The 25,344-nt window shown below is 45.5% G+C and overlaps 2 protein-coding genes across 3 annotated transcripts in view; both read left to right on the top strand.

The window, feature by feature from the left end:
• Positions 1–1,303: 1,303 nt before the first annotated feature.
• On the top strand, positions 1,304–1,690 carry LOC131673631 (cuticle protein 65-like). Its single transcript, XM_058951761.1, has one exon. It carries the CDS (start codon positions 1,304–1,306, stop codon positions 1,688–1,690), a length of 387 nt encoding a protein of 128 aa, XP_058807744.1.
• Positions 1,691–6,089: 4,399 nt separating this feature from the next.
• The window catches only part of LOC131673632 (carbonic anhydrase-related protein 10), a 107,390-nt gene continuing 88,135 nt past the window's right edge, over positions 6,090–25,344 (top strand). For both annotated transcript variants that reach the window (XM_058951763.1, XM_058951762.1), the window contains exon 1: positions 6,090–6,885. In XM_058951763.1, coding sequence (XP_058807746.1) covers positions 6,804–6,885 — 82 coding nt within the window. In that variant the 5' untranslated portion in view covers positions 6,090–6,803. The remainder of the gene's footprint in view (positions 6,886–25,344) is intronic.

Raw genomic sequence — 25,344 nt, 5'->3', positions numbered from 1 at the left:
TCTCTCTCTCTCTCTCTGTCTCTGAAAGCCTTTTCATCCCCGTCAAATCCTTACGCGTACAACACGCGAGCGTCGCTATAGGAATCTAGTAGTGAGCACGTAATAACTGATATATCCCAATAAATAAGCGACCAGACACGTGTTGGACTATCGTCTCTGCGCGTGTACGGACAAAAAGCTGCTGAGCGCGCGCCGTCACGCGCGAAAGGCTTAATAACGCTGCATTCCAGGCAGGCAAGCGCAAGCACGCGGTTAGCACACCTGAGGGATTTTGAGTTATGACCGGCTAATGCGGTAATGTCCGTCTCTCTCTCTCTCTCTCTCTCTCTCTCTCTCTCTCTCTCTCTCTCTCTCGGCCGGCGAAGAGGAGGCTAGTATTAATTATTACGACTCCAAAACTCGATTCTCACCAGCAGCAGCAGCAGCAGCAGCTCCGTGGTTAAATGCAGGCCTCCTACGCCCTTTATTCGTACGCTGCGAGCGAGCGAGAATTAGCGTGCACGTGGCTTTTTGCCTGGCGCTCGGAGGCTGCTCGCACTGTGTGGTCTCCGCAATTTATTGTTTATTATCGGCAGTCGACCCAAAGTAAGATTTACAACGACCGGCTGCAGGTTCGCCGGAAAACTCGGCACGTTAATTTTTAATTTCGCGCGGACTCCGCGACTTAATTGCCGAGAAATATGATTGAATATGCGTGTAATGTAAGGAGATAACGACGTGGGGCGCGCGCGCATACTCTGCCAAGTATAACGCTCGGCGTAAGATAAATTTGGAGGAGCAGTTTTCAGGAGCAAACCGTATTTTTCGGATGGAATTTCTCACGAGCATCCGCGTATGATATGATTTGTTGATTGCGCGACGCTTCGCGAACACTTGGCTAAGCGCAACAAAGATCACTTTGTAAATTGGAAAATCGAGAGCGCCCAAACAGTTGCGCGATTGCGCACGAATTTTACGACGAAAACATTCAAGTACGTAAAATGTAGTATCGACGAGGTTATGATCATTGTGGCCGGCAATGAAAAAAGTGAGAGGCGGTTATTGGTTGTGCGTTCGGCAAGCAAACGAAGCGACCGAATTAAGGAAGAGGGCGACCTTGAACGTTGCTCAAAGCAAAGAGATTACGGAAGTGCGCGCGTTACGCGTCCGCGCCGAACCTCGATTTAGTAATTGTCACGAGGAGGTGTCCGGGCGCACGAGATGGGCTTTCGCCGCGGGTATAAAAGGCGTCGTTCGCTCGGGAAAGCGCATCAGTTGACGAGCAGTGCTCAACGCGTAGCCTCAAGCGACAACGACGATCGAGATGCTGCGCAAGTTAGCGATCATCGCCGCCCTGGTGGGCTGCGCTGCCGCCGAGCCGAAGCCGGGATTCGCCGCCGGAGGTCTTGCGATCGCTGCACCGACGCTCGCCTACGGCGCCGGCCTCGGCTACGGAGCTGGCCTGGCTTACGGACCCGTCGGCTTGGGGTACGGATACAGAGCGAGGATCGCTTCCCCGATCGCCGCCGCCGCCGCCGCCACTATCCCTGCTCCAGTATTGGCCTACGGTGGTCTCGCTTACGGCCCTCGTCTCGGTTATGGCTATTCCGGGCTCGACCGTAGCTACGGGTTTGGATACGGAGGTTTCGGACTCGCTCGGGGATACGGCTATTCCCGACCTATTGGCTCAGCTTACGGTTACGGCTACTAAGTCGACGTGCTCGTACACATGGATGAGCTTACAAGCCACGTTTTCATTGCATCTTCATTGAATTAACTTTTCTCGCGATCCGCGGAATGGGAGTTTCGATAAACAAGGAAACTATCAGTGTAATATTTTGTACAAATATTTTTTGTGGCGAAAAAATATATTACATTTTTATATAATCGTTTGCTTTGTTTCATTCTTAATTACCTGTCATGAATAATATTCTTTTAATATAAAAGGCTTAACCATTTAAACTAATGATTAAGAGATAACTCAAATTTTAAATAATATTTTATAACAAATTATAAAAAATAGTAAATTAGTTAAATAGGTGCGGTGCGAATTTCGGCGTAAATCTTTTGCCGAGCTTGTAGAAAAATGGGTAATCGACGAAAAAATAATTATAATTATTTATTCGATTCTTCTTGATCACTAATCAAACTTAAATAGAACACTTTATTGATCGATGTTTTCATATTTTTATTAAAATTTAAATAAAAAATCAACGATTACTTTTCTCAATTAAAATATTGAACTTATTAATCAATTGCTCTTATAAAGTTCAAATATAAGTCATAAAAAATCGAACTATTTTCGAATAACATTTCATTTACTCAAATGTTTATAATCGTGCGTCGCGTTAATTTTTTTCCTATAAGATATTGTATAAGGAGCTTCATTTGATAATTCGAGATTTAAGATTTTCAGAGATAAAGAATGGATATGAAGGGTTAAGCAGAGGAAGAGCGATTATGATTTAGAAAATACTTTGATTTTTACGTATAATTTTTGTCGAATCTGTAACATTTATAATGAAACTATTGTGCAAATATAAAAAATGTTATCCATTTCTCTGTGATACTTAAAATTAAAAATTATTCAGATTACTTTAGGAAAAAGTTTCATAGCGATATCTATATTAAAGAACCATTTTTGACCGTAATGAAAAAATGCAAAAATTTTCATGATCTCACATCAGGTATAGGGTAGTCGAACTAAAATGCGGTACAAATAAACAATTAGCAATGTAAAAATTTACAACAGTAGTTGAACGTTCAGTGCAGGTATGGTAGTATATATATTCAGCGTCGATATTTTTCAATCTCGCCTTTGTCTCAGTTTCAGAACACAGGATAACGTCAAGGTTTCTTTTTGCAATTGTGAACACGGCATTCGACAAACTGCAGCTTATGGCTTTAAACACAGGACCGGGAAAGGTAAGAAACATCCGGCAACCGAGAAAAGCACTAAACCCGCGATAGCGTCGTCGGCCTCGGCATTTGGCCACGGAATAAGCTCATTTTTTTCACGATTATTCTTCAAGAGCCGCCGCGCGCGTGCAGATCTTATATACTTTGTGCGTGTTTCGTATACCAGGGCAGCGCAAGACTTGGCATATCTAGCAAGTCTCGATGAATAGCAGCCCAGGAAATCAGCTTATGATTCTATACTCGACGCGCGTGCGTTCTTTCATACTTCATGCGCGCTTTCGTGGAATGTCGCTTTTTTCCGTTCTTTTTTCAATTCGAGAAAAAGAGATTTTCTAATAATTCGATGCTTTTTCGATGATAGAATTTTCAAAGCGTAGATTGGGTTTTTATTTCACGTGTGAAATGTCATCAGTCATGAAACAGAATGATCCTTTACAATAAATATTGGATAATGAAGTGATTTAATGTATCGTATGCTATTCTGAATATATATTTCCTCAAACGTCAAGACATGGATTTATCAAGGTTCAATGGTTTGCCTGTTTTTTTTTTTTAATTTCATGTAACTTACAAAATTGTTGTAGTATATAACCACTAGTTAATTTTGTTATACATCAAAAAATTTCCTTTCAACAAAACTTAAATATTTTTCATATGTTACCTTTTTACTTTCACGACTAGGAGAAGAATGACAAGAGACATTTTCAAATTAATCGCTGCAAAATAATTGAGCCATTGCATTATTAATATTGTATGATAATATAGGCATCATTAATATACATTCGAGTAAATGTTGGAGTATATATGATCGAGTCAATAAAAGTACTATCCATGTATTGCACGCGGTCGCATAAAAGAATGAGAAAGAATAATTCCCTGGCGAGATTCTTGTACGCGACGAGTGTTTACCGTCTCAATTTCAATACATATTTCTTGAAAACGCGACAGTTTGGAAAATCCGACGAACGCTAATTGAAGTCGTCCGCGAATATAGTTGCGTAAAATGGCGCGCGGGCGTATATTCGCGTGTATGTTCCGAAGGGAAATTCGGGGCGAGCCCACGCAGAGTCATCGGGGATAATGCAAAATGAAATTGTCACAATAATCGTCGACGAACGGGTATACACCGCGAGCGGATAAGCCCCGAACAAGTATCGAATTCTCTCTCTGGCGTCCCAGTGTGCATTGGCCACTTAGCCCTCTCTCTCTCTCTCTCTCGCTCACTCCCTCGCTTCGCGTCCGCGCGCTCGTGACAAAATCAAAATTATTTCAGCACACACGCGCGCGCGATCGACCCCTTTCAACGTGTGTTTCGCGCCTCATCTGCATGCGAATGAGCTGCGTCCGGTTTTGCATTCTTAATTGGTTCCCCCTTCATCTTTTTCCACTTTTTCCCCCAGCACCTCCACGAGCATTCCCTGAAATTTGCAAATGATCGACTGCTGCGCGAGCTTGGGAATTGGTCGGGTCGAGGGCTGTGCGATATCGACACTCATTTCATTGTAGATTGCGTGTAAAGTATTTTTATAAAACAATAATCGAAACTTGGTTATCGCGAGCATTCGAAAGTCATTACCGGATTGATTGAAAAAAAGAAAAAAAAGAAATAAAAATGGTTTCCGTTATACGGGCGAAAAGCTCGTCATGAAAAAAAGAGAGCGATTGCGCGAGCGTTAAAATTTTCTTTTTTTTTCTTTTTTTTTTTTGTTAAAAGCGTCGATTGAAAGCCATCCATTTCAGTAACAATAAAAAAAGGGAGAAAGAGAGTGGGCGCATCCGACGATAAACAAACGCAGGTGCTAGAAAAACACGAGCCAAAGTAAGAGGATAGTGGAAGGGGGTGGGGACTGATTGCATACGAGCTTGGATCCCAATAACGTAACGGCGTAAAATCCGGATAAATCTGCAATCTGCAAACAATGCCCCCTTCCCCAGCTCGTTACCTCTCCTAAAATGTTCCCGGCCGTCGGGGCTAAACGACTACAATTCCCAATGTCGCGCAATCGCACATGCCGTGTACAGTCGATACGGGAGCGCATATTCATGCTCTCGCCACGTTCAGCCTTATACGCGCGCTCGACGAACCTAATCTGCTTGCGCTACGGCTCACCTCGAATAAGACTAGTTCTCGCTCTCTCTTGCCCATTAACCGCTTATATTCATTGGCGATATGAGCCGCTAAGCGACAAGCGCGCAATGCCGCGCAACTTAGCCGCGGATTGCAAACCAACCGCCGCCCTTCATCCCCGGCCTTATGATATTGCGGATTTTCGAATTTTAACTAACGTTTAATCGGCTGCGCGAACGCGCCTCCCGATTGCCCGCGCAAAGCGCGCCACAATCATTTTCGGCGTTGCCATTTTCATTGCCTCGCATTGTGCTTTTGCCGTATTGCCGTGCGCCATCGACTTCAGTTTACGTTGAGAAAAAAGAAACTTCAAAAAATCTCAAGGTGTCCAAAACACCAGTCGATAATCCATTGCAACGCTACCTACAAATTTATAAGGGATCCACATTTGTTTGAAATTCCAGAAATGAATAAGTAAACTTCATTAAATGTTGATCGCGTTGGTGAAACCAACTCTTATGAATAATTTGATTGATATGCGCCGGAAACTCGCGACGATGTTGTGCGATGCTCATCGAAATCGGCGTCGTTCGATAAAATTACTCGTAGCACGCCCTCCAACAAGCTCTATCTCCGTCGATCGAAAATGACGCTACACGTCGCGCGAAAGTCCAGCACCGATGGCAAAAGCAAGCAGAGCGAGGCTGGAACGGCGAAATCGGCTGCGAACCAACATGAGAGAGAGCGAGAGAGAGAGAGCGGCAAACTCCCAAGAGTAAGCTGGCCTTGCGCGAGTTGGCTGCGAACAATCGGCAGCGAGGCGAGCGGGCGACGGGCCGTTGAAAGTGGCGGTGGCGGTGCGCGCTAATTTTCCTCGCGCTCGCTAACGAGCCCTTTGAGGTCGTAAGTTAGTCCGAAAGCTCGGAGCGGGGCTCGGAGGGGCCGGGGCGGCAGCTGGCGCGCGGGGCGCAAACACGTGCGTCGCGCACGCACGGCGCGCGCGAGTTCGCTGTGCCCTCCCCTCGGGCGAGCGCGCGCGCGCGCGAAAGAGACCCACCTATCGCGCTCTCGTCGGCGCGGCGCCGCCGGCACGGCCGGAGAGAGAAATCGCGGCGGGCTGAGTGCGCGCGCGCAGGCGCCCGAAACCTCCCGAGCGCAGCCTTCAAAGGCCAACGTGCCGCTGGCCGACGGCTCAGTCGCAAGCCCGAGCTCGCCGCAAGCACGAGCTTCGCACGACGGCCCCCCGATCGACTGCCAATCTGCCTGTCCCGCGTCCTACGCACTCCGCGCTCCTCCGGACTCTTGGCGAATCCGCGTGTTTTCCGGCCCCTGCCCCCGCCGCCGGCCGTCGCGAGCGCGTCTGTGCTCGTTCGAGAAACTTGACTGTGTGATTTTTCAAAAGGAAAAGAAGGGGGAACAGTGCGCAGGAGGCTTTGAGAGCTTTTCCGAGTCCCGGCGTCAACCTTCACGAGCTCGAGGATAAGCCGTCTCTCAGTCGCGACGACGACGGCGAGAAGCGGCTTGAGCCGATTTTACGGGGCCGTGAACCGGAGCGTATCCCCGGATAATTGAGGGATATATCGGCCGAGCGTAGGACCTTCAGCACCGATGTGGCTAATTGGAGCGGCGCGCTAGTCGAGACTACGAAGCGTCGCGCGTAGTAAAGTACTGGGAGCGAGCGCGATGAGAGTCGACGATCGACTCCCGGTCGCCGGCTGATCATCGGGGCGCTCGTTCGTAGAGCACTCGCCGAGCCACTTTTCATCGCGACCCCCCGCGATCAACACGACAACGATCGAGAACGCCAGCCAAACTTCTGCCAGGCAACTCCAGGCCGATGCGACTGCTCGGAATGGCGAACGCGAGCTGCCGCTCGATTATGCTTTTCTGCGGAATCCTCATCCTTGCTGTTCTCCAAGGTTGGTCAACATTTTTTTACTTCTTCTCGAGCAATTTGCCTGTTTCGCGAGCGCTTTTTATATTGTCACAATTACGGTCACAATGCGGATCGGTTCCTTGCGACGAGCACTGCTTACTTTCCATCAGGATAACGTCGCCATATCGTATTAAAAAATGTACGTACTTTTGTGTAAAATCGGCAAGCAAACCAATCACGTGGCGAGCACTGCAATCGAGTGTGATCGTTGCAGTCGAATTCCTCAGCGATTTTACCAAATCACGCGCGGAACAAAAATGTTGTTGCGGCAGTCACTTGACAGTAGCGCGTTGTCCGAAAAATTCGCAGAATTTGTGCACTTCCGTTCGTTCCCATATAAAGCGCCGCGAGAATTTCGAATACTTGCGCAGGGCAATGCGCTTTGACTTAACGGGAGAGAGTTTGAACGACGAAAATATTCGCCGGGGGTAATAAAAAACAATTTTAACTCATTTGCAAAGTCGAAAATATGCGAAAGTAGTGCGTTGGATTAATTGAATTTGGCTGGAGTACGCGTTTAACAAATAATTTTGAAAGTTCGCCAGAGTTTGTCAGAGATAACGCTCTTCTGGCTTAGCGCGCTCTCAAACAATACAAAATCAGATATTTCATAACCCATTCTCGTTCTCTGCGTTTGCACTCATCAAATTCAAATGTTACTATCGAAGTACGAAAAGCATCGGCGGCAAGTCGAGAAGTCGTATTGATCGTCTCGTAGCTCGTGCGGGGAAAGTCGGCGAGCGGAAAAAATGCAGTTCGAAAACGTGTGCATAGCGCAATTGAGAAATCGTTCGAATTACACGGATCGCGCCGCACGCGCGAGCGTTCGGGACTACGTACGTAGCCGCGCATATTTCGCGCGTAGCTGGCCATCCTTTTGCGCGCGAGCTCGCCGTAAGAATTTCTCGGCGTACACGCGTTTGGCATGTAATTCGCCGGCACGCGAACTACTTTCCTTTTGTCTCCTCCAGAATTTTACGCGGGCCTTTCTCTCCTTTACATTTGTTTACGACGTTACGCGTGATATTATGTTCGTCAGAGAGCAATAAAGAGCGAAGGAAAAATGGTGGAAAAAGATGCGCGGAGGATGAAAAAGTTTCGAGTGTCCGCGGCTGGAACAGTATTATTCGCGCAGGGCCCAAAAAGCCAAAGGATCCGCGCGCGCCGAGAGCATGAATTTTTTATGCGCCCAAGGTTCCACGCTGGCGATAAGGCTAAATGAAATTTTGCTGATTGTACGGAAAAAGAACAACCCAGCCGTCTTTTGTCGGCCTTTTACCGCTGCTCTCCGCATGACTGGATTTCCTGATTGTCTTTTATTTAGCATACTCGTTCTAATGCACGAATAAACTTTGGTATGGAGGCCATTCGCTCGCGGACAATACCCTCGGCAGTTGGAAATGATGCAAGCGCGATAAGAATATTGAGTATCCAAACTAGAAGTATAAAAGTTCGCATCAATTAAAGCAGTAAAACTGCCTCTGCTGATATTGAAATTGTTACCGTTAAGGAACTCAAAGGCAAATAGAAAGAAACTTTTATAAAGGTTCAACTTACTTATGGGAACTGAAACTTACCCTTTTTTTCTAGCTAAATGCGGGGCGAACGAGCAGGTGAACCTTTCTCATTTCGCTTATTTAGCTTGCGATAAAAATGGAATAATATTGCCGAGCATGGAAATCGTGTAATGTAATTATTTGGTATTCCACAATACATTCCTATTTCACATTGAACAGTGAAACGGATGCACTCACTCTCAACTTCAATTATAAAAACAAAAACAAAAAAATGGGAGATAGAACGGTCGGGTTAATGTTTTTAATGCAATAGCCTGGGTTCCGGGTACTTTTCAAATATAATCCCGAGCCGAAATGAGCGCGCGCGAGCAGCTGCGAAGCATGAAAATAGGGAAAAAACGGATGCAGCAGACGAACGCGCGAGCATTATCAAGCGAACGCACGTACGGCCGTCGATTTAAATATCGCATTTGGCCGCTCGTGCTCATCAAAATAATCGAGAAACCCGTAGCGTTATGACAATCCAAACACTTGTTCTGTCAGTTAACTGACACGTTATACGCGTGCTCTAGCTCGCGCCATTGCGAGAGGAGCATGAATAATAGTTGTACTAGGCGTGCGTTTATCGGGACATCCAGCGCAAATCACCGATCAAACATTCACAACTGTCGCGAGCGCGCAGTCTTCTGTCGAGCAACGAGGCTTCCACGGAAAAAATAGCCGGCGATTAGCGTCCTAAATAAATCGGCTACACTGCGGAACGAAATCACGCACGAACGTTTTCGCGATGCAGATCATCGCGATGACAACTGCACGTGTATCGGGGGTAGCAAAAGCTTGGGAGCAATTTATGTAGTCGCATGTACGGCAGTGGGGGCGCGCGTCATGTATCATCGTGCGCAGGGAACACAGAAAAAATAACGAGAGAATCACGCCGGGGCAGAGTTCGAGAGCGTGCTGCCGCTGAAATACCGGAAATGAAGTACGCAGCGCCGAGTAAAATGCTCGTGACCGTTGTTTTTGTCACGCCTGCGTCGCTCGCATTGTCGGTCAATAAAATCGAATAGTTTTCGCGCTGTCGTTCGTCGCCGCCCCCGACGATTTTCCAAAATCGAGGAGAAAAGCGCGCTTGGTCGTATAACTCACGGGCCCGCCGTAGGTAAGTCATCCGGGCCGCCGGCCGAGGTGCTATCTTTATTTTAATTGCGAGCTCTTCGCTTGGCGATTGCGCCCGCGCGCTTCGAGCAAACAACAGGTTGAAAAAAGGGGGCGTGCACCGCGCCGTCGTTCGCCAGATAAGATAATGTGGCGATTTATGGACTTTCGCTGTTTCTCTCTCTCTCTCTCTCTCTCTCTCTCTCTCTCTCTCTCTCTGGCCGAGGGCTGCATCTTTTTTTCTCTCGCCTTACTGATATATCCGTGTTTGCGCTGCGCGGGGGTACGCGTTATTCTTGTATTATTTACAAGAATCGCGATTTGCCCCGGTCACGACTAAAGCTCTACATATTGCACTTTCCAGCAGTGCACAGATTGTGCGACGGCTTTAGTGTTATAGCTTTATGAGATTGAGGACTTTAATCACAAGTAGGAATTGCATACGCGTTTCAAGTCCGAAGCTATTTTTTTTTCGTTTCATAGCCGCAATCTTACTTACGATACGATTCTACTGTATTACATATGAACGACAGCTGGATTTGGAAAATATTAATTAATTTCCGATCTTTATTTGCCTGAAGTTGTGGAAATTATATACTGAATAATGGATCCTCAGATAAGATGGCAGTTATTTCGAGAAAAATTCATCTCGCATCAAGAATCAATCCACCTGTAACGAGTGGATGTTTTTGTGATATGGGCTATTTTGACATCACAGACTTTTGTCACAAAAGGACATTATGAAATTAAAAAAAACAATGGTATTACCAATCGTGCAGTGATTGCAATATTTATAATTTGTATTTCGCGTGAACAATTTGGCGGAATACAGTAGGTCTGTTTGCTCAGTAGAACAAGTCGATGATCAGGCATCCACGAGATATCCGTACCTTTTGCTGTGGAATCTTGGCAAACGTTCGTTGATTCGTCAATCTTTCGTCGATTTCCTCGCTATTCAGATTTAAAAAGACGAAGCATACGCGCGTACCCAATTGAGCAAGTTGAGCAGCACAACGACCCTTTCGCCTCGTAAATCATAGCCAAATAGTAATTCGCCGGGGCAATTTGTCACAGGGCACGCTCCGAACGACATTGCGCGAAAAAGCTCTCCCGGCACTGCAAAAAGTGAAGTAGAGAAAGGAGAGGCAGCTGTTTGCAGCGAATGAGCAGCATCTTGTACGTGGGTAATTGCATAAATAAAGCTACGCAGCAGCTCGGTGGCAGTGTAAAAATAAAAGAAGTTCGCCGCTGGAATGGCAGTAGCCGCGGTAGCGGAACGTGAGTCGGCCATGGTGGTGGATTATATGGGCGCGGAAGCGTAGGATAATAAGGTGAGACAGAGGGCGAAGCGCGCGTCCGCCGACGCGTACGTGACCGGAATGGGGCGTCCACAAGAGAGAGAAAGAGCGAATTACTTTGACGAACTCGTTGGGTTATCGCGCGCTCACTCGTTAGGCGCCCGACGCTATGCTCAACCTAGAAATGGAAACGTAATGACGACGAGTCGAGTCCTAGTCCCCCCTCTCCGTCTCCTTTTTCGTCGAGACCTCCGAGCACCTTCAGCAGGCTGTGATTCTTGCCTTTTTCCTCGCTCAACCTAGTGCAGCTCTGCTTTCTTCTCTTTTTTCCTCCTTTTTTTTACTTTTGTTTTTTCGCGCCGGCGTGGAGTGCGAAGTCTCGTCGTAGACCTGGCAAAGGGTAAATAGAGAGTAATTTTAGCCGAAGTCTCGCGGAACCTCAGACTCTTGGCTTCAATTACTACCCCTCGAGTTATTCGGCAAACCAGTTTGAGTTTGTTGTTTGCAAGCTTGATCGTTCACTTAGCAGCGGACATTTTTTCTCTCGTTTCGAGAGAAATTCAAGTGCCTCATTCGCGGAAAACGGTGTTCTGTCATTGATTGCTCAACTGAGAATAATGATTGCAAGTGTATAATTTTATTTCTCGCTGGCACGCATCGAAGTAGAAAAATTACACGCTCGACGCGCTGCGATTACAAACGCTTAAGCAGTAGCCGAGAGATCGCTCGAACGTACGCATCTACCTTGGCTTAAAGTATAAAATTGTTAAATGCCAAACGCGCAAATCAGAGCTGTGCGTTTGAAGTATTCGATCTTAAAGTGGGAATCAATTGATTGAACTTAAAAGGACGTAAATTTCGAATGGGATCAAATATACGAATCGCAGCGATCTTGGAGAGGTGGTTGTTTGCTGACAATCGAATATAGTTTACAGCGAGGAGAAGCGAAATCGATCGATCGGCAGCGGCGCAGCATGCCGCGCTATTTTGTAAGCGGACCACACGGAAAACTCGGCAAAGATGCCTCTCGTGGGACAGCTTTCGCGAGTCGAGCTTTTTTGCTTTCTCCCTTCGGCCGAATCCCGACAATACTCCAGCTGTCGACCGGAAAATAACTGTGCTGGCATTTTTGCCTATACTTTATTCGTTCCCGACGCAGCATCGCCAGCGGTATAACCGTGCACTGATTAAGTCTTCGTAAAGATTTGACAATAAGCCGTATACGCAGTTAGCAAGTTCCTCGGGCGGCAACTCGATTAAGTGTTCTGTGCCCGGGATGAGACAGAGTGTAAGAGAAAGAGAGTGACGCCTTAAATGAGCTGCTGAATCTTGCCACTCATTTCAATAACTGTTCTAAACTATTCGCGTCATTCAACAATATTCAAGCCAACTCTAAAAACCAACATGCCTCCCGAAACGTGCTTATATTATTTTAATTTTCAATAGCCAAAATTAATTGGGAAAATCTCGTAATCTCGGCTTTACACTTGCGGGGGGGGGGTGGATGTAGTCTGTAAATCCCAGCGTAAAAACATTCTCGCACCGAAGTTATCTTGGCGCGATAAAAACAGGGCGGCCGTGCTGGGGCGAATATTCGCGCTTGCTTCGGCAACCGAAAAGCCTCGTAAAGCGTCTCCCGCGCTGAAATTGGATTTTCGCGAGAGAGCGCGCTCCTTCAAAATGAAAACCGGAAGCGACATAATAAAAAGAGTGCTCGTGTTCGCGCGCGCGCGAGAGGGAAAACAAAAGGGACCGGCAGGAAATCACGGGCCGTCGTCCGGTGGGAAGGCTCGGTCCTCGCGCGCAGATGAAAAGACGACGAGGCGATAAAGCGACGACGCGTTTGTTTCAATTTGCTGCGCGGCGACAAGCGGAGAGAGAGAGAGAGAGAGAGAGAGAGAAAGAGAGCTCCGACGAGAAAGAGAATTAGCGATGCCGCGCCAAGTGATTTGGATAAAGCCGTTGCTCTCGCTGCCACGCGGAAAGGCGGACGCTGCTTTAGCGACGATTGCTTTTCTCGTTCTTTCTAATGCTTTGTCGTCGACGCGCCGACACGTATACACACCTGCCCGTCGGTGCGCTCTCGCTCATCGCGGAGACGCGTGCGACAAACGCGAGGCGACGGTCGTTCGCACAGAGGAGCGCGGAAGCGTTAATTATGAATCATTTAGACTTTTATGCGCTCGTTTCGCATTGACATACTTTAGAGCTTCGGTAAGATGATTATTCGTTGTTTACACGCGACAGCGACGACGAGTCACAAAAGAATTGCCCTCAATTTCCACCGGCTTTCGGATAATTCAATTGACCCCCCGCCGCATTGTCGCAGAGTACTTTCAGGCAGCATAAAAAGGATTAAAAATTATCAAACGATTGAATTCACCGGTAGGACTGAGCTCTCGGGATTATTAAAATTATCTAGCTTAAATATTGATTCTCGCTATTGGCGATTTTATTGCGGTTGTCCGTTACTACGAAAATTAAGTGATTCACAATGGAAATTAACGATATTTTGTGAACGTCACATAAGTGGATATTTAGGGCAAGGAGAATCTCACCAACAACGAGATATGCGTCGCGTAATTTCAATAAGATCCTAAATGATTCTGCAACATGGGACCATTTTTCCTTTTTTACTGAATTCGGAAAAAAGCCGCCTGCGACTGTAAGAAAATAGGCCATATCTGAAATTGGCAAGACAACAAGTACTAACATCTCTAGAGTCTTCGCAATAATGCTTGACAATTTTCTGATTACTTCCAAGGCTTTGTACTATAGATTACTCGGAATTGGGATTTTCGAGATTCCTTCTTTCTTTTTTTTTACAAAATGAACTGTAAGATGTGTTTTTTCATTATTAAACATTTTTTTTTTCAATTGTATTCAATGCTTGTATTCATTTATACAAGGTTAGAAAAATTTAATTCTTTATTAATAAAATTTAATTTTTATATCAAGAGTGATTTTATACTCAATAAACTTTTGTCGCGAAGAATTATATATAATTGTTCATATGATGAATAAATATGGGAGTATTATAATACCAAATAGTTCATCATTAGACGGATTTGAATTAATAATGTTGAGCTGTTCGTGTATTGATCGTCATCCTTTAAAATTGTTGCTATACAGAAAAAATGATCGTAAAATACGCTAGTTAAGAAAACTATACTATCCCGATAAAATCACTGACCTATGTACTTGACAGATATATTAAAGCAATCTTCAAAAGTCTTGTACATGTCTTAAGATATGGATTCCACTTTAGTTAACCACGAGAATTCTCTTCTCTCGCGAGTGCATCAGCATAGCGAATATCGTCGTCGTCCTCGGTGTCGGTGGTGATGGTGATAGTGACGGTGGCGGCGAAATTGATACTAGCTTATACAAGAAATGCCAGTGCTTGGGAAGCCATAAGTTGGTCGCGTCGCTCGGCAGCCCTCGGAATTTCGAAATTGAATGCCGACATTATTCGATTGGCGGCAACGTCGCGTTCCAATTGAGAAATTCCAGTGACCAACGCTGCCGCGGCGCAGATCATAACGCGCCCGCACGCGAAGTTTCATATATGATACGCGATCCGATCTACCTCTCTCCTTCAAGCCTCGCCAGAGGGTCATTTTATTTTGCCCCATTACCCTTAAACGCGTTGTCAGAAAACCGTGTGCCGCTGCTGCTGCTGCTCGCGGTGACGTCAGCAGCAGCAGCAGCTGAATACCTCCACGACGAGTTGCACATTTTGCACTTTTCTCCCTCCCGTCAGGCCAACTCTCGACCCCAACCTCTCTCTCTCTCTCTCTCTCTTTCTCGCTCTCTCCCTGTCGGCTCGATTTCTCTTTTTCTCACCGAGGCTTTGTTCGTTCTCTTTCTCTTGTTCATGTTGTACTGCTGCTGGCTTGTGGCCTTGTGCGATTTCGACGTCTGACTTTCGAATTCAATGCTCTCGTATGAGTAGTCTTATACTTTTGTACATCGCTGCCAGAGTTACGTATTTTTCTCCGATTGCATGCTGCAATATGGATTTGCCAAAAATGGTAATCGCTGTACTTTCGAAGAAAAAAATAATATTTTTTTAACCAAATTGATAACAAGTCCGTTGCTACCTGTTTGCCAATGGTAAACATATTAACAAACGACCGTTACGTTGCTACCACTCTAACTTTTGCAACTCTCTCGAGACCCATAATCAGCCTTAGTTTACGCCCGCATCGATACAATACACGAAGCTTTGCGAAGAATCAGGAATAAGTATTTGTGAAATAGCCAAATTCCAAAGAAAGCAAAAGGAACAACAGTCTGCACGAAAGAAACGGGGCAGAGGAGGGCATAGCAAACACGAGCGCGTGCGATGGGGTAAAAAAGGAAACGTTCGGAAATTTTCGGCAAACGGCCTGGCGCATGCACGATCGAATTCTCTAAAACGAACGAGTAGAATACCCGTGTGGCATGGCGGCGCCGCGCCGCTCTCACGGGTTGCAAAAGTGCTGGGAAAGAAAAAGGGAAAAAAAAACCATCGCGCACTTTCCATCGTATATAGAAAGCGCAAAAAAAAAAAAAAAAAAAAATCGAAGCCGCACAATCGGAAATGTACGAAAGCTAAAAAAGAGAGCCGTTCGCGCATTCTAAATATCCCCGAGCGCGCTCCATAACCATTTGTCACAATTTGGAGGGGCAGGGGAGCGGAGCTTTGGTATTCGAGCGAATAAACTATTATCCGCGTCCGAGCAACTGGCTATAACGAACGCTCCGTGCGCAGCAGTGGGCGCTGCTAACTGTAACGCACGGGGAGAGAGGATTAAACGCGCAGCGGGAAAAAGTGTCTTTAGGTGAAAATCTCCTTTGGCTTGTGCAGAGAGCCCAGAGAAGATATTTACCCGTATGGTACTTTTTCTCCCTTTTGTATATGCGCGCGAGTGTGTGTGTATGTGTGTGTGTGTGTGTGTGTGTGTGTGTGTGTGTGTGCAGGCGTTGTACGCGAGAGCGTGGCGACAGCTGCAATCTTCGAACGACTTATATGTATGTATACGCACACGTTAATGCAGCGAGACGACGAAGGGAGCTTTCACGTTGAACGCTACAATCTGGAAGAAGAATAAAACTCTTAATTAAAGTCGGGTATTATAGAGTATTGCGCCATTACGGCTTTTCAAGTTATTCTTAATTGTTTACTGTATTTCGAATGCCATTGTTCTCGTCGCGAATTCTATAGCGGCCTTGTACAGAATACACGCGTGCACGCGCGCACGTGTACTCTACTAATTAAATCACTTCTTAGGCTTCTATAAACGCGCTCGGTGTATTTCTTTTCATCTATCTTCTCTTCTATTTTCTTTTAATGAAAAAAAATTCTTTTTTATTACGTTACGCACCGTGTGCTTCTCTACGGGAATGAGGAAGCTTTTCAGCTGATTTTAAATGCATGAACATGCATTCATTCGATGCGATATGCACGGGAAATATTCCTGTAATTATGTTTGAATTGACCTGCTCTGTTAAAAATCCGTCCCGTTTTTCCAAGTTTTTCAAATTTGGCGGAAAATAAAATGCGCAAAAGAAAAGATTAATTTTGATGACTGCAGTAACAATATCGGCTCCATAGCGGATTTTTTTTTCAGCCGATCTTTCAATATCCTCGCTCGCGAGAAGATAACACGAGCCAGCACCTGCACTGACCGTAAGGGATTTCATAAGCGCAGCTACATGAAAATCCGGGCTTTTACCTGTCTCTGCACTCGGATCTTGCAGCCGCTATCGCGGTAGCGCCCGATTGCCTCGTTTTAACCGCCTCCTCGCTCTTTTGCGCGCGCACTACGGCTTTCCGCGCGCACACGCACACACACGATAATTATATAATTTTCTACCACGTGTAGTTTGTCCTGCGCGTCTGCCGCTCACCTCGTTTTCTGTAAGCGCGCATCATATTCTCGCCGGAGCTTTTCCATCGTTTTGTTCTCCGATGTTTGTATCGCTAGCGCACTTTCCACTTCTCAGTTTAATGCCGACACTAACACCACCGCGAAGCTACCTGCTGCTGTTGTTGCTGCTGCCTTTTTTCAAACGCTCAAAGTTTTTGAGTGCCGACGTGAGCCACTAAATTGACTGTCACGTTGGAATTTATAAAGGATTTACGTTGGCGCTATTTTTTCGGGGTGGGGATGGCGTGTTTTTTAAAACTTCAAAAAGTTTATTGCTATTTCCTGCCAAGCTACACTCGATCTATACAAAAATGATACATGAACACTTGTTTTTATCAAAGAAGATCGAGTGTGGCTGTTATATATCCATATAGGCTCACTATTATATTATTCCAAATTTATAGAATAGCGACCAGCTTAGTTTCATTGATCTTTACCTTAGTCCAGAAACAATTGAATCCAATTGTAATTATAAATAATCGAATAACTACCTTGCGAAAACCTACATTTTTCTAACAATTAAACTTTCAAAATCGATACTGCAAAATCGCAACGCACACCACGAAAATCGATGCGAAACAAAGCCGAAAAAAAAAATTGACAAGTTGGGATCGGAGGTTGGCGTCGACATATTAAAAGAACTCATCTGGCGGCTATCAAATGTTCGTCGAGGTTTTTGGTTTTCGCGCAGCGTCATCATCAGCTGCTGTTGCTGCGGCGCATGCAACACGGCGATACGCTCTAGCTCGCGGCGGTGGGAAAGAGAGAGAGAGAGAGAGAGAGAGAGAGAGAGAGAGAGAGAGCTTGCAAAAGCTGAAAAGAGATCCGTGCTCTGCGGTTTATCTCACATCCGCCGAGCGTTTCATTAAAAGCGTGCCTCGCCGACGGCTCTGGGCTTCACTGCCACTACGTCGCCATACATGACAATGTGTCGTTGCCCGTACCCAGATACGCCGCCGCTGCCTCGCGAGCAAGCGAGAGCAGATAAACAGCTTCGCTTTGCGCAGATGGCTTTGCATTTCAATTCGCGAACTAGATAGTGACGCCGCGTCTTCAACCTGCCGGAAAACACCCGAATTCCTGCGATTGCGCGACGAGGTGTCGCTTTATCGCGGCAATAACGTTTTGCTCGTACGACACTGGATATATACAACCGCTCTCCTACCCCATAGCGTTGTCCCGGCCAAATTATTCTCTCGCCATCTATATTTATAGGCGAATTTCTTTATCGGTATACCTCTGTCGCTACGCAACTTTGCAAACGGAACCAAATTTTCTTCGACACAGTTCCGATCCAAGGGAATCCCCATTGAAGCGAGCTCATTTCGGCATATAATTCTGCGAAACGAACGTTTACAGCGTAACTTGCAGCCGCGCCTCCGTCCGAGGGATCGACGAGTCTGAATTTAATTATTGCGGAGACGGGGCCGCGGAAACGCACGAGCGTCGTTCAATATTCAGGAGCGGGTGTCTAGCGCGGGCAGCGTCGTCCGAAAGAAGAACGTTGAATAGCCACACAGTCGGAGAATGTTTATATGGAAAATCATGCATGGCGGGTCAATCGGGCGTGCAACAAGCCTCGATTCATTTCCATCTCACGCGCTTCTGCCTGCGCGCGCGCGCCGTGCGGCTCGTTGCTGCCGCTGCCGCCGCCGCCGCCGCCGCCGCTGCTTGAATTCAAAACGACATCGCTCTCCCGGTGGGAAAACAGAGCTACGAACGATTCGACGATGAGTAAAATCCGCGAGAGGAAGGGAGTTAAAGCAGTGGCCCGCATTTCTGAAATGCCTCGCTTCGTGCAAACATTTCCGGAACGTGCGCCGCCACAGCCCCGCGCACACACAAGATTTTTCTCAAGAATTCATATCCTCGAGGGCTTTTTGCCTTCCATACAGTCGTCTACACATAGGCGCACACGTGACATTTTCGTATATATAGCCCCGAGCAAATCATAAATGCGAGGCCTAGCTCGAGGCTACCGAACATTTTCCAAGTAAATATCATAATTTTCAGCAAGCCCCTCCACGCCTACGCGTAAGCGATTCATGAGCTCGTTCTTTTTTTTCTGCTCCGTCGCGACGACACGACGTGCCTGGACAAAAACCTCCCCGATTCGCAAGAAAAATGTGCAGTTTGAATTTGCACACGTGCCCCCTTTGCTGCCGCATATTTTATAGTAGTTTCGAAAAGCCACTATAAAATTTGCAGTATTTTCCGGAGGGAAATTCTGGCTGAGCCGAGAAAAAGGATTCAGTATATACGTATATACGTGCCGATCTGCGCTCGAAAAAAAAAAAAGAAAAAGAAAATAGATCATCGTAATGGCCTCTTGGAAACTTTTACGTCATCACGTCAATCATAGTGGTAACTATTTTTATACACACGGCTCGTACGCTCTCTGTGTATTTCTTGCTTTACCCGCGATGAAAAACAGAGACTATGTTTTTCTATATATATATTTTGGTATTAAGAGCGGTCACGATCGGAGGTCGATTGTTTTTTGGGAGTGCAGGGGGGTTCCCGCCGTTTCAATCAGTGTGCACAAAGCGAACAATCAAATAACGACCTGCCCGCACATTATGCGCCGCCAAGGGAAAGAGACGGAGAAAGGACATAAGTCAGGCAAAAGCTCGACAGAGGGAAAGCGATAATGTCTGACTCGTAAACTCGTAAAGTACGTGCCGGACAAGGCAAAACAGCGAGAGAGAGAGAGAGAGAGAGAGAGAGAGAGAGAGAGAGAGAGAGAGAGAGAGAGGTAGAGAAAAAACGGCTGGAATCGAGTGAAAAATTGACGCTTAGAAAGAAAGAAAGAAAGAGAGTGCGTTGTGTATTGATGTGTAATTGAGAGCGCTAATATCTCGATAAAAAAATTCAAATGAAGATAGGCGATAAAAAGGTAATGAGAAAACGGTGAGGAATGTTTACAAGCTTTTATTTGAACGTCATAAGTCAATTGAAAAGAAGAAAGCTTTCGAAGTATGTACTTAGTTCGTAGTTGTATTGATTATTTATGCAAAAAACATTTCAACAATGCCAACATTTAGTCGGCTAGAAATACAATAGTTGACAATCTACTATCCAGAAAGTTCGAAATACAGTGGCAAAATCAAAAATGTAAATCTCAGACGAGGAAGAGAAAGAGAGAGAGTGCAACATAGGTAGCAAAAAAAAACAACCGATAACCGAGGACAACAAAGGGAAAACACGTCAGCGTATACAGCATGTACATTGGAAACGGCTATCAGAGTCGAAAATACCTTGAAATTCGCAGTGAGGCAAATCGATTTCGGATGACATCTCCCTTCCTTTATCTCTCTCTCCCTCTCTCACCCTCTCTCTCTCTCTCTCTCTCTCTCTCTCTCTCTCTCTCTCTTTTTCCGTGCGAAGAAGTGTCGAGCAAATTATTTCCAACGGCGCGTAAAAACAGAGATATACATGGAGCCGGTGAGAGGGAAACAGGCAGAGGTAGAGCGATGAAAGAGAACCAAAATCACACAAACGTACGGCAGAGAGAAACTGACGGATTGCGACACTTTCAAATGTACGCCTGTAGGTCACGAATTGTACCCGCGGAACACACATTGACCAAGACATTGTCTCCGATAATTTGAGCCCATTTGCTGCACGTGTACCTATTCCGTGGATGATAATTTCATTTCTTGCGTGAGCACTTCACAACCATTTGATTGTTGTCAAGGGGAGGAATGTAGCCGCAAGCGTGTGAATATATGGATTATTTAATTGCGCCTGCCATTTATTCGTCCGTGCAAATTCTTCTCTCTCCTTTTCCACTTCTCTTTATAGTTCAACTCGTTGAATTTGCTCGATTAATCAGCTGGTTAGCGGTTCAATGAATTGTGGAAATATTGCACTACGGTTTCAACGAGGCGAGCGATTAATGCTCGTACGATTATATATTATGGTACAATTAGTTTTACTTTATTGCCTCGCATGTTCTCCATTTCTCTACGTATCTATTTTTAGTAATGAGTCTGGTGTAATGATATGTACATTCATGCACGCGTATGTAATAGAGCGAGAGAAAACTAATAAATAGTTTTTATTGTTTGTTGCAGGTAAGTTGAGCATTCTTTACAAACGGTCGTGAGTAACTATTACATTTCACTGAATCGAGCGAATGGAGAAATTAAAACAAGTTTACTCTGAAACACGTAGCTCTGTGAAACAATTCATTTGCTAGTCGAACAAATATTCCTTGACAGCGAGATTCCACGTAAACAATCCGACAATCCGTTTGATTTTCACAAAAACCCTATCACAGTCTTTTCTATCATTCCAACAATGGAAAGCGTTGACAGAGCGTTTTTCAAGCCAATATACGCGAATCATTCAGACAAAACAAAAACACTTAAATAGAACCAGACACGTGCTCACAGGAGATGTATCAAAAGAATATCCGCGCAGACACAGGAGCGTATAAAAGTTGCCGATTGACAACGGTCGCCAAAAAAGCCTCTTCCCGTCGCGTAGCAAACCCAAAACACAATGCTCTCGCGTCGACGAAATACGAACTGTAACGCGGGTTCACCGGACGGCGGGGAGTTAAAATCGAGACGGTCGCGCTGGCGCGTGACAGGTTGAGATACTGGCATAGACGAAGAAAAAAAAACGAGCGTTGGTATGTTAGCGGACGGATTCTGATAAACATCGGTGTACGACTGGCGCTAATATAGCGTGCGGGGCGCGCGGAGCGAAGCGTTCGCCGAAGGGCGCAGCTCTTGTGAGAGGGCTCTCGCGGCAGCCGCCGCACAACTGGCCGAGAATTAAAACAAACGAATGGCCGAGGGGAGAGCGTCCCACCCAGCAAAACCTGTTTGAGTCAACTCGCAAATTGAAAGTGCGCGCTCGCTGCCTACCCTTCGTGTGACACTCGTTATTTTATTTCTCCCCGGCTTTTTTCTTCTTTTTTTTTTTCTCTCTGTCTTTTTTTTTTGGCTCACGCGCGCCAACTCTCTTCTCTTTCATCTTCCGTCCGTGCGCGCTGTTCTCGTGTTTAAGCGACTCGACCGCTCTATTTGCTACGTCGTGCCGCTTCTTTCTTTGTTTTCTTTCTCTCTCGCTCACTGTTGACTTTCTTTTTTTTTTTCTTTCGCGGTGATTGATGCTGTCTGTAAAAGGTTTCAATTCGCATCGTTAGTGTCGAAAAGTTCAGCTTAATTGTATCAGCATTATTTTTCCGTAATCGACCAAAACGATGTAATATTGATTTTAGATGTGAGCCGTGAGTATTCTTTGAACGGTACAATGTCTGACCGTAATCAATTTTCTCTACTTATGCTTTCTTATTTGACACACTTTTGTCTGCAGCTTTATTCATGAGTTTTGAAATTGCTGCAAACAAAGTTGGGAATCTCTCTTTTTTGAGTTTACATAAAATAGAGTATCGAGTTGTCGTACCAAAATGACTTATTCATTTACACGTTTTATCGCATATAACAATCAAACGAATACTGCAGATGCTAGATATCTGTATCACAATTGGATTCCTGAAATATCGATACAATAATACAATCTCTGTTACTGAAGAATGTAAAGAATTCGTAATACGTGCTCCGCAGCAATACTACAATAGATTTCCACACGATCAACATTACTTGTTACCCGTGATCGTTATTCTTTCGTTTAATTTGGCAAAAAGGAAATCTTCCGATGGTTACAAAATAAATAAATCTGAAGGAGTTTTCACGGAATCGCTTGTCCATTAGCCTCGATTTCGATCTGTTCTTCATCCGTGTCTATAGACAATTATTTTTTTCGCCATTCTATTCGTTACACGAGTAGAACGACGAAAAAATCGACAACAACTGCTACTACAAATACATACTACTTGGGCGAGCGTGAAATTATTGGGTTACGCGCGTAACACGCCCACTCGCTCTTTCGCTCTTTCAAGAGAGAGAGAGAGAGAGAGAGAGAGAGAGAGAGAGAGAGAGAGAGAGAGAGAGAGAGAGAGAGAGAGAGAGAGAGAGAGAGAGAGAGAGAGAGAGAGAGAGAGAGAGAGAGAGAGAGAGAGAGAGAGAGAGAGAGAGAGAGAGAGGTGGAACGTTGGCCGGCTCAACGACCGCGAAGGGGTGGAAAAGTGCTTGATCACGAACGAAAGTATGTGTACACTCGCAGCGAACGTTATACTCTTCTCTGCTCTTCTCTTCCTTTTCTTCTTCTACTTTGGTGGCTATCCGAGAGCTACAGTAGATTGAATTACCAGCTTTGAAGACAAGGGTTGGCAGATGTAAGTCTGTGGCGTTTCGCGTGAAAGAGAAGCCGAAGGCGAACGGAGAGAAAAAATGCCATTGTTATGGACGATGGTCAATCGTTTCATTAGACTCGTCTCGCCTTACCTTCTCTATTTGCCGTTTATTAAGGGAATCTAATAGCCAGATTACAGGAACATAACCCAACTAATATTAATATTCGTCACCGAATATTACATTAATCTCTGTCAGTTTTGAATCTTTTAATATTCCAGACACCCATCATTTGGATTGACTTGAGGAATGGTGGATAATTGAGCTATTTACAATAAATTCAAAACCGAATGAGAATAATGTAATATTCAAAGCGTGTCGGCATAAGCGTCGATAATCCTATGTATTTTATAAGGAGCTACCATCTCCCCTTAACATCTTTCATGTCGCACATTACCGGATCATATTTTTTACGTAATGCAGCAGAAAAATATCATCTACCTTGCCATTCGATTCCCACGAGTCTGATTATATGGTAAAAGTGCGCTCGTAAAATAGCTGTGGGCCGCGCGGGCTTTTATTTTGCCAAACAAATTGTAAAATGGTTATTTCGGTCGCACCCCCGTTAAAAACCGCGCGGAGCAAACAATCAATTTATTTGCTGACGCTTAAGCGGCAATCCGTCAATGTTTGAAATTTGAAAGGTATTTCGATTTCGGCGGGCATTAAACAACACATCGATTTTAATTGCAAAAACGAAAAAAAAAAAAATACCCCGCTATTTTTGCGCCCACGTGGCGATACTAAGCTAAATATTTGCAATTTTTATTGCGCAGATGTCCAACCGAAAAGAAAAATAATGTTTGCTCGTGCTGCAACGGATAACGAGACAGCTCATCTAGAGATAAATCCCAAGTTCCTCTGTCTTCCGGTCATGATTCATACAAACGTATAGAAAACGCGAGAGAACGGGTGAGAACCTTTGGGTGCTCATAAATCGAGGATAAAAGAGAGGGGGTAGGGGAAAGAAGCTGCGGAAAGTCGCTGGATGTCCATCAAGGGCAAAACGAGCCTTAGCCGATAGCGTATCGGCGGCGTATCTCGGCAAATGGCGCGAACATCCGCGCGCGGGTTCGCGAAAGAGAGAGAGAGGGAGAGAGAGAGAGAGAGAGCTGACTTATCGTCTGAGGAAGTGGCTCCGGCACTTTAGCTCCTGCCTCCCTCCTCTCTCTTGAGCGCATATTGTGCAGCTTGGTCTGTATCTTTTTTGAGCAGCACGCAGCCGAGGATAGGAGATGCGCGAGGCGCCCGTCAAAGGCCGCTTCTCTCCCGCGCAAATGCTGTGACTGCAGATATTTCAAAAGGCGGATCCTAGCGCGGGGCTTGTCGTTGTACTCGATGGATTCGTGGAAATAAAGAGGAAACGTTGGCTGGGCGGGCGGTAGCGTGGTTTTTTCTCGATCGATCGACCATCTACCATAGAACAACCATCTCACTCCGCTCTTTCTTGATGATTTTTCAAAGAGACGATAGACGGGCTTTTAACGCTTCTTTTTGTCCGGCCCCTTATCAGCCCGCCAACTTTTATTTTCACTTTTATATCTTTTCCCCTTTGATTTTTACTGCGGTTAAATAAAACTTGTGGATTCAATCACCTTTTTTTCCTTCTTTCTCTTTCTTCGTTGATCTCCGAAATCCAACGACGAGAGTATTTTTTTCCTCTTCTCTGCTTTAATCAAATCATTGGATTTGTGTGTGTAGAGAAAACGGATTCGTATAAAAGTTATAGTGCAAGAAAGAATTTCGATTTGTTGAAGAAAGGAAAAAAAATCAAGCTGAATTTATTTTTCTTTTTACAATTGGAAAGCAAGCAAAGTCATTTATTAATTTTTCCCATGAAGGCTGCGTCTGGATTCAAATATTGTAGCACTATTAGAGTAAACCAAATGCGATAGGACTGTATGTATAGGTAAAATAGGGGGAGGATTCCGGGAAGTAATCTTGTTTTTTCGACTACTAGAAGCATGCAAGGCAACAAACGTAAGGGGAAGAAAAGTCGAGCCACAGTGGAAGCGAAAACGAGTTTCGGAAGGGCGCCGCGTGATACGCTGGTGGCGGAGGAGAAAAGAGGAGAAAATTTGCGCAAAATAAAGCTACGGCAAGTCGCAGGAAGCCCAGGAAGTACGTGTCCGTGGGCAAATAGTCCCGCGGCGCGCGTGATTCTCTCTCTCTCTCTCACTCTTTCTTCGTCGGCCGCGAACGACGTCGTTCCCGCAATGTTCGCGGGCCGCGTCACCGCCGTCACCGGCGTCGTCACGGCAAAGCCCATTCCCCCTTCCCCATAGCCGTCC

This window comes from Phymastichus coffea, unplaced genomic scaffold, assembly GCF_024137745.1.
Source record: "Phymastichus coffea isolate CEN01 unplaced genomic scaffold, Cenicafe_Pcof_1.1 PCOF00187, whole genome shotgun sequence".
Classification (NCBI taxonomy): Eukaryota; Metazoa; Arthropoda; class Insecta; order Hymenoptera; family Eulophidae; genus Phymastichus; species Phymastichus coffea.
Note: the sequence above shows the minus strand (reverse complement) of the source record. Positions and strands in the feature narration are given on the sequence as shown.

Coding starts and splice junctions, on each gene's coding strand:
- LOC131673631 (XM_058951761.1), top strand. CDS start 1,304: ATGCTGCGCAAGTTAGCGATCATCGCCGCCCTGGTGGGCTGCGCTGCC.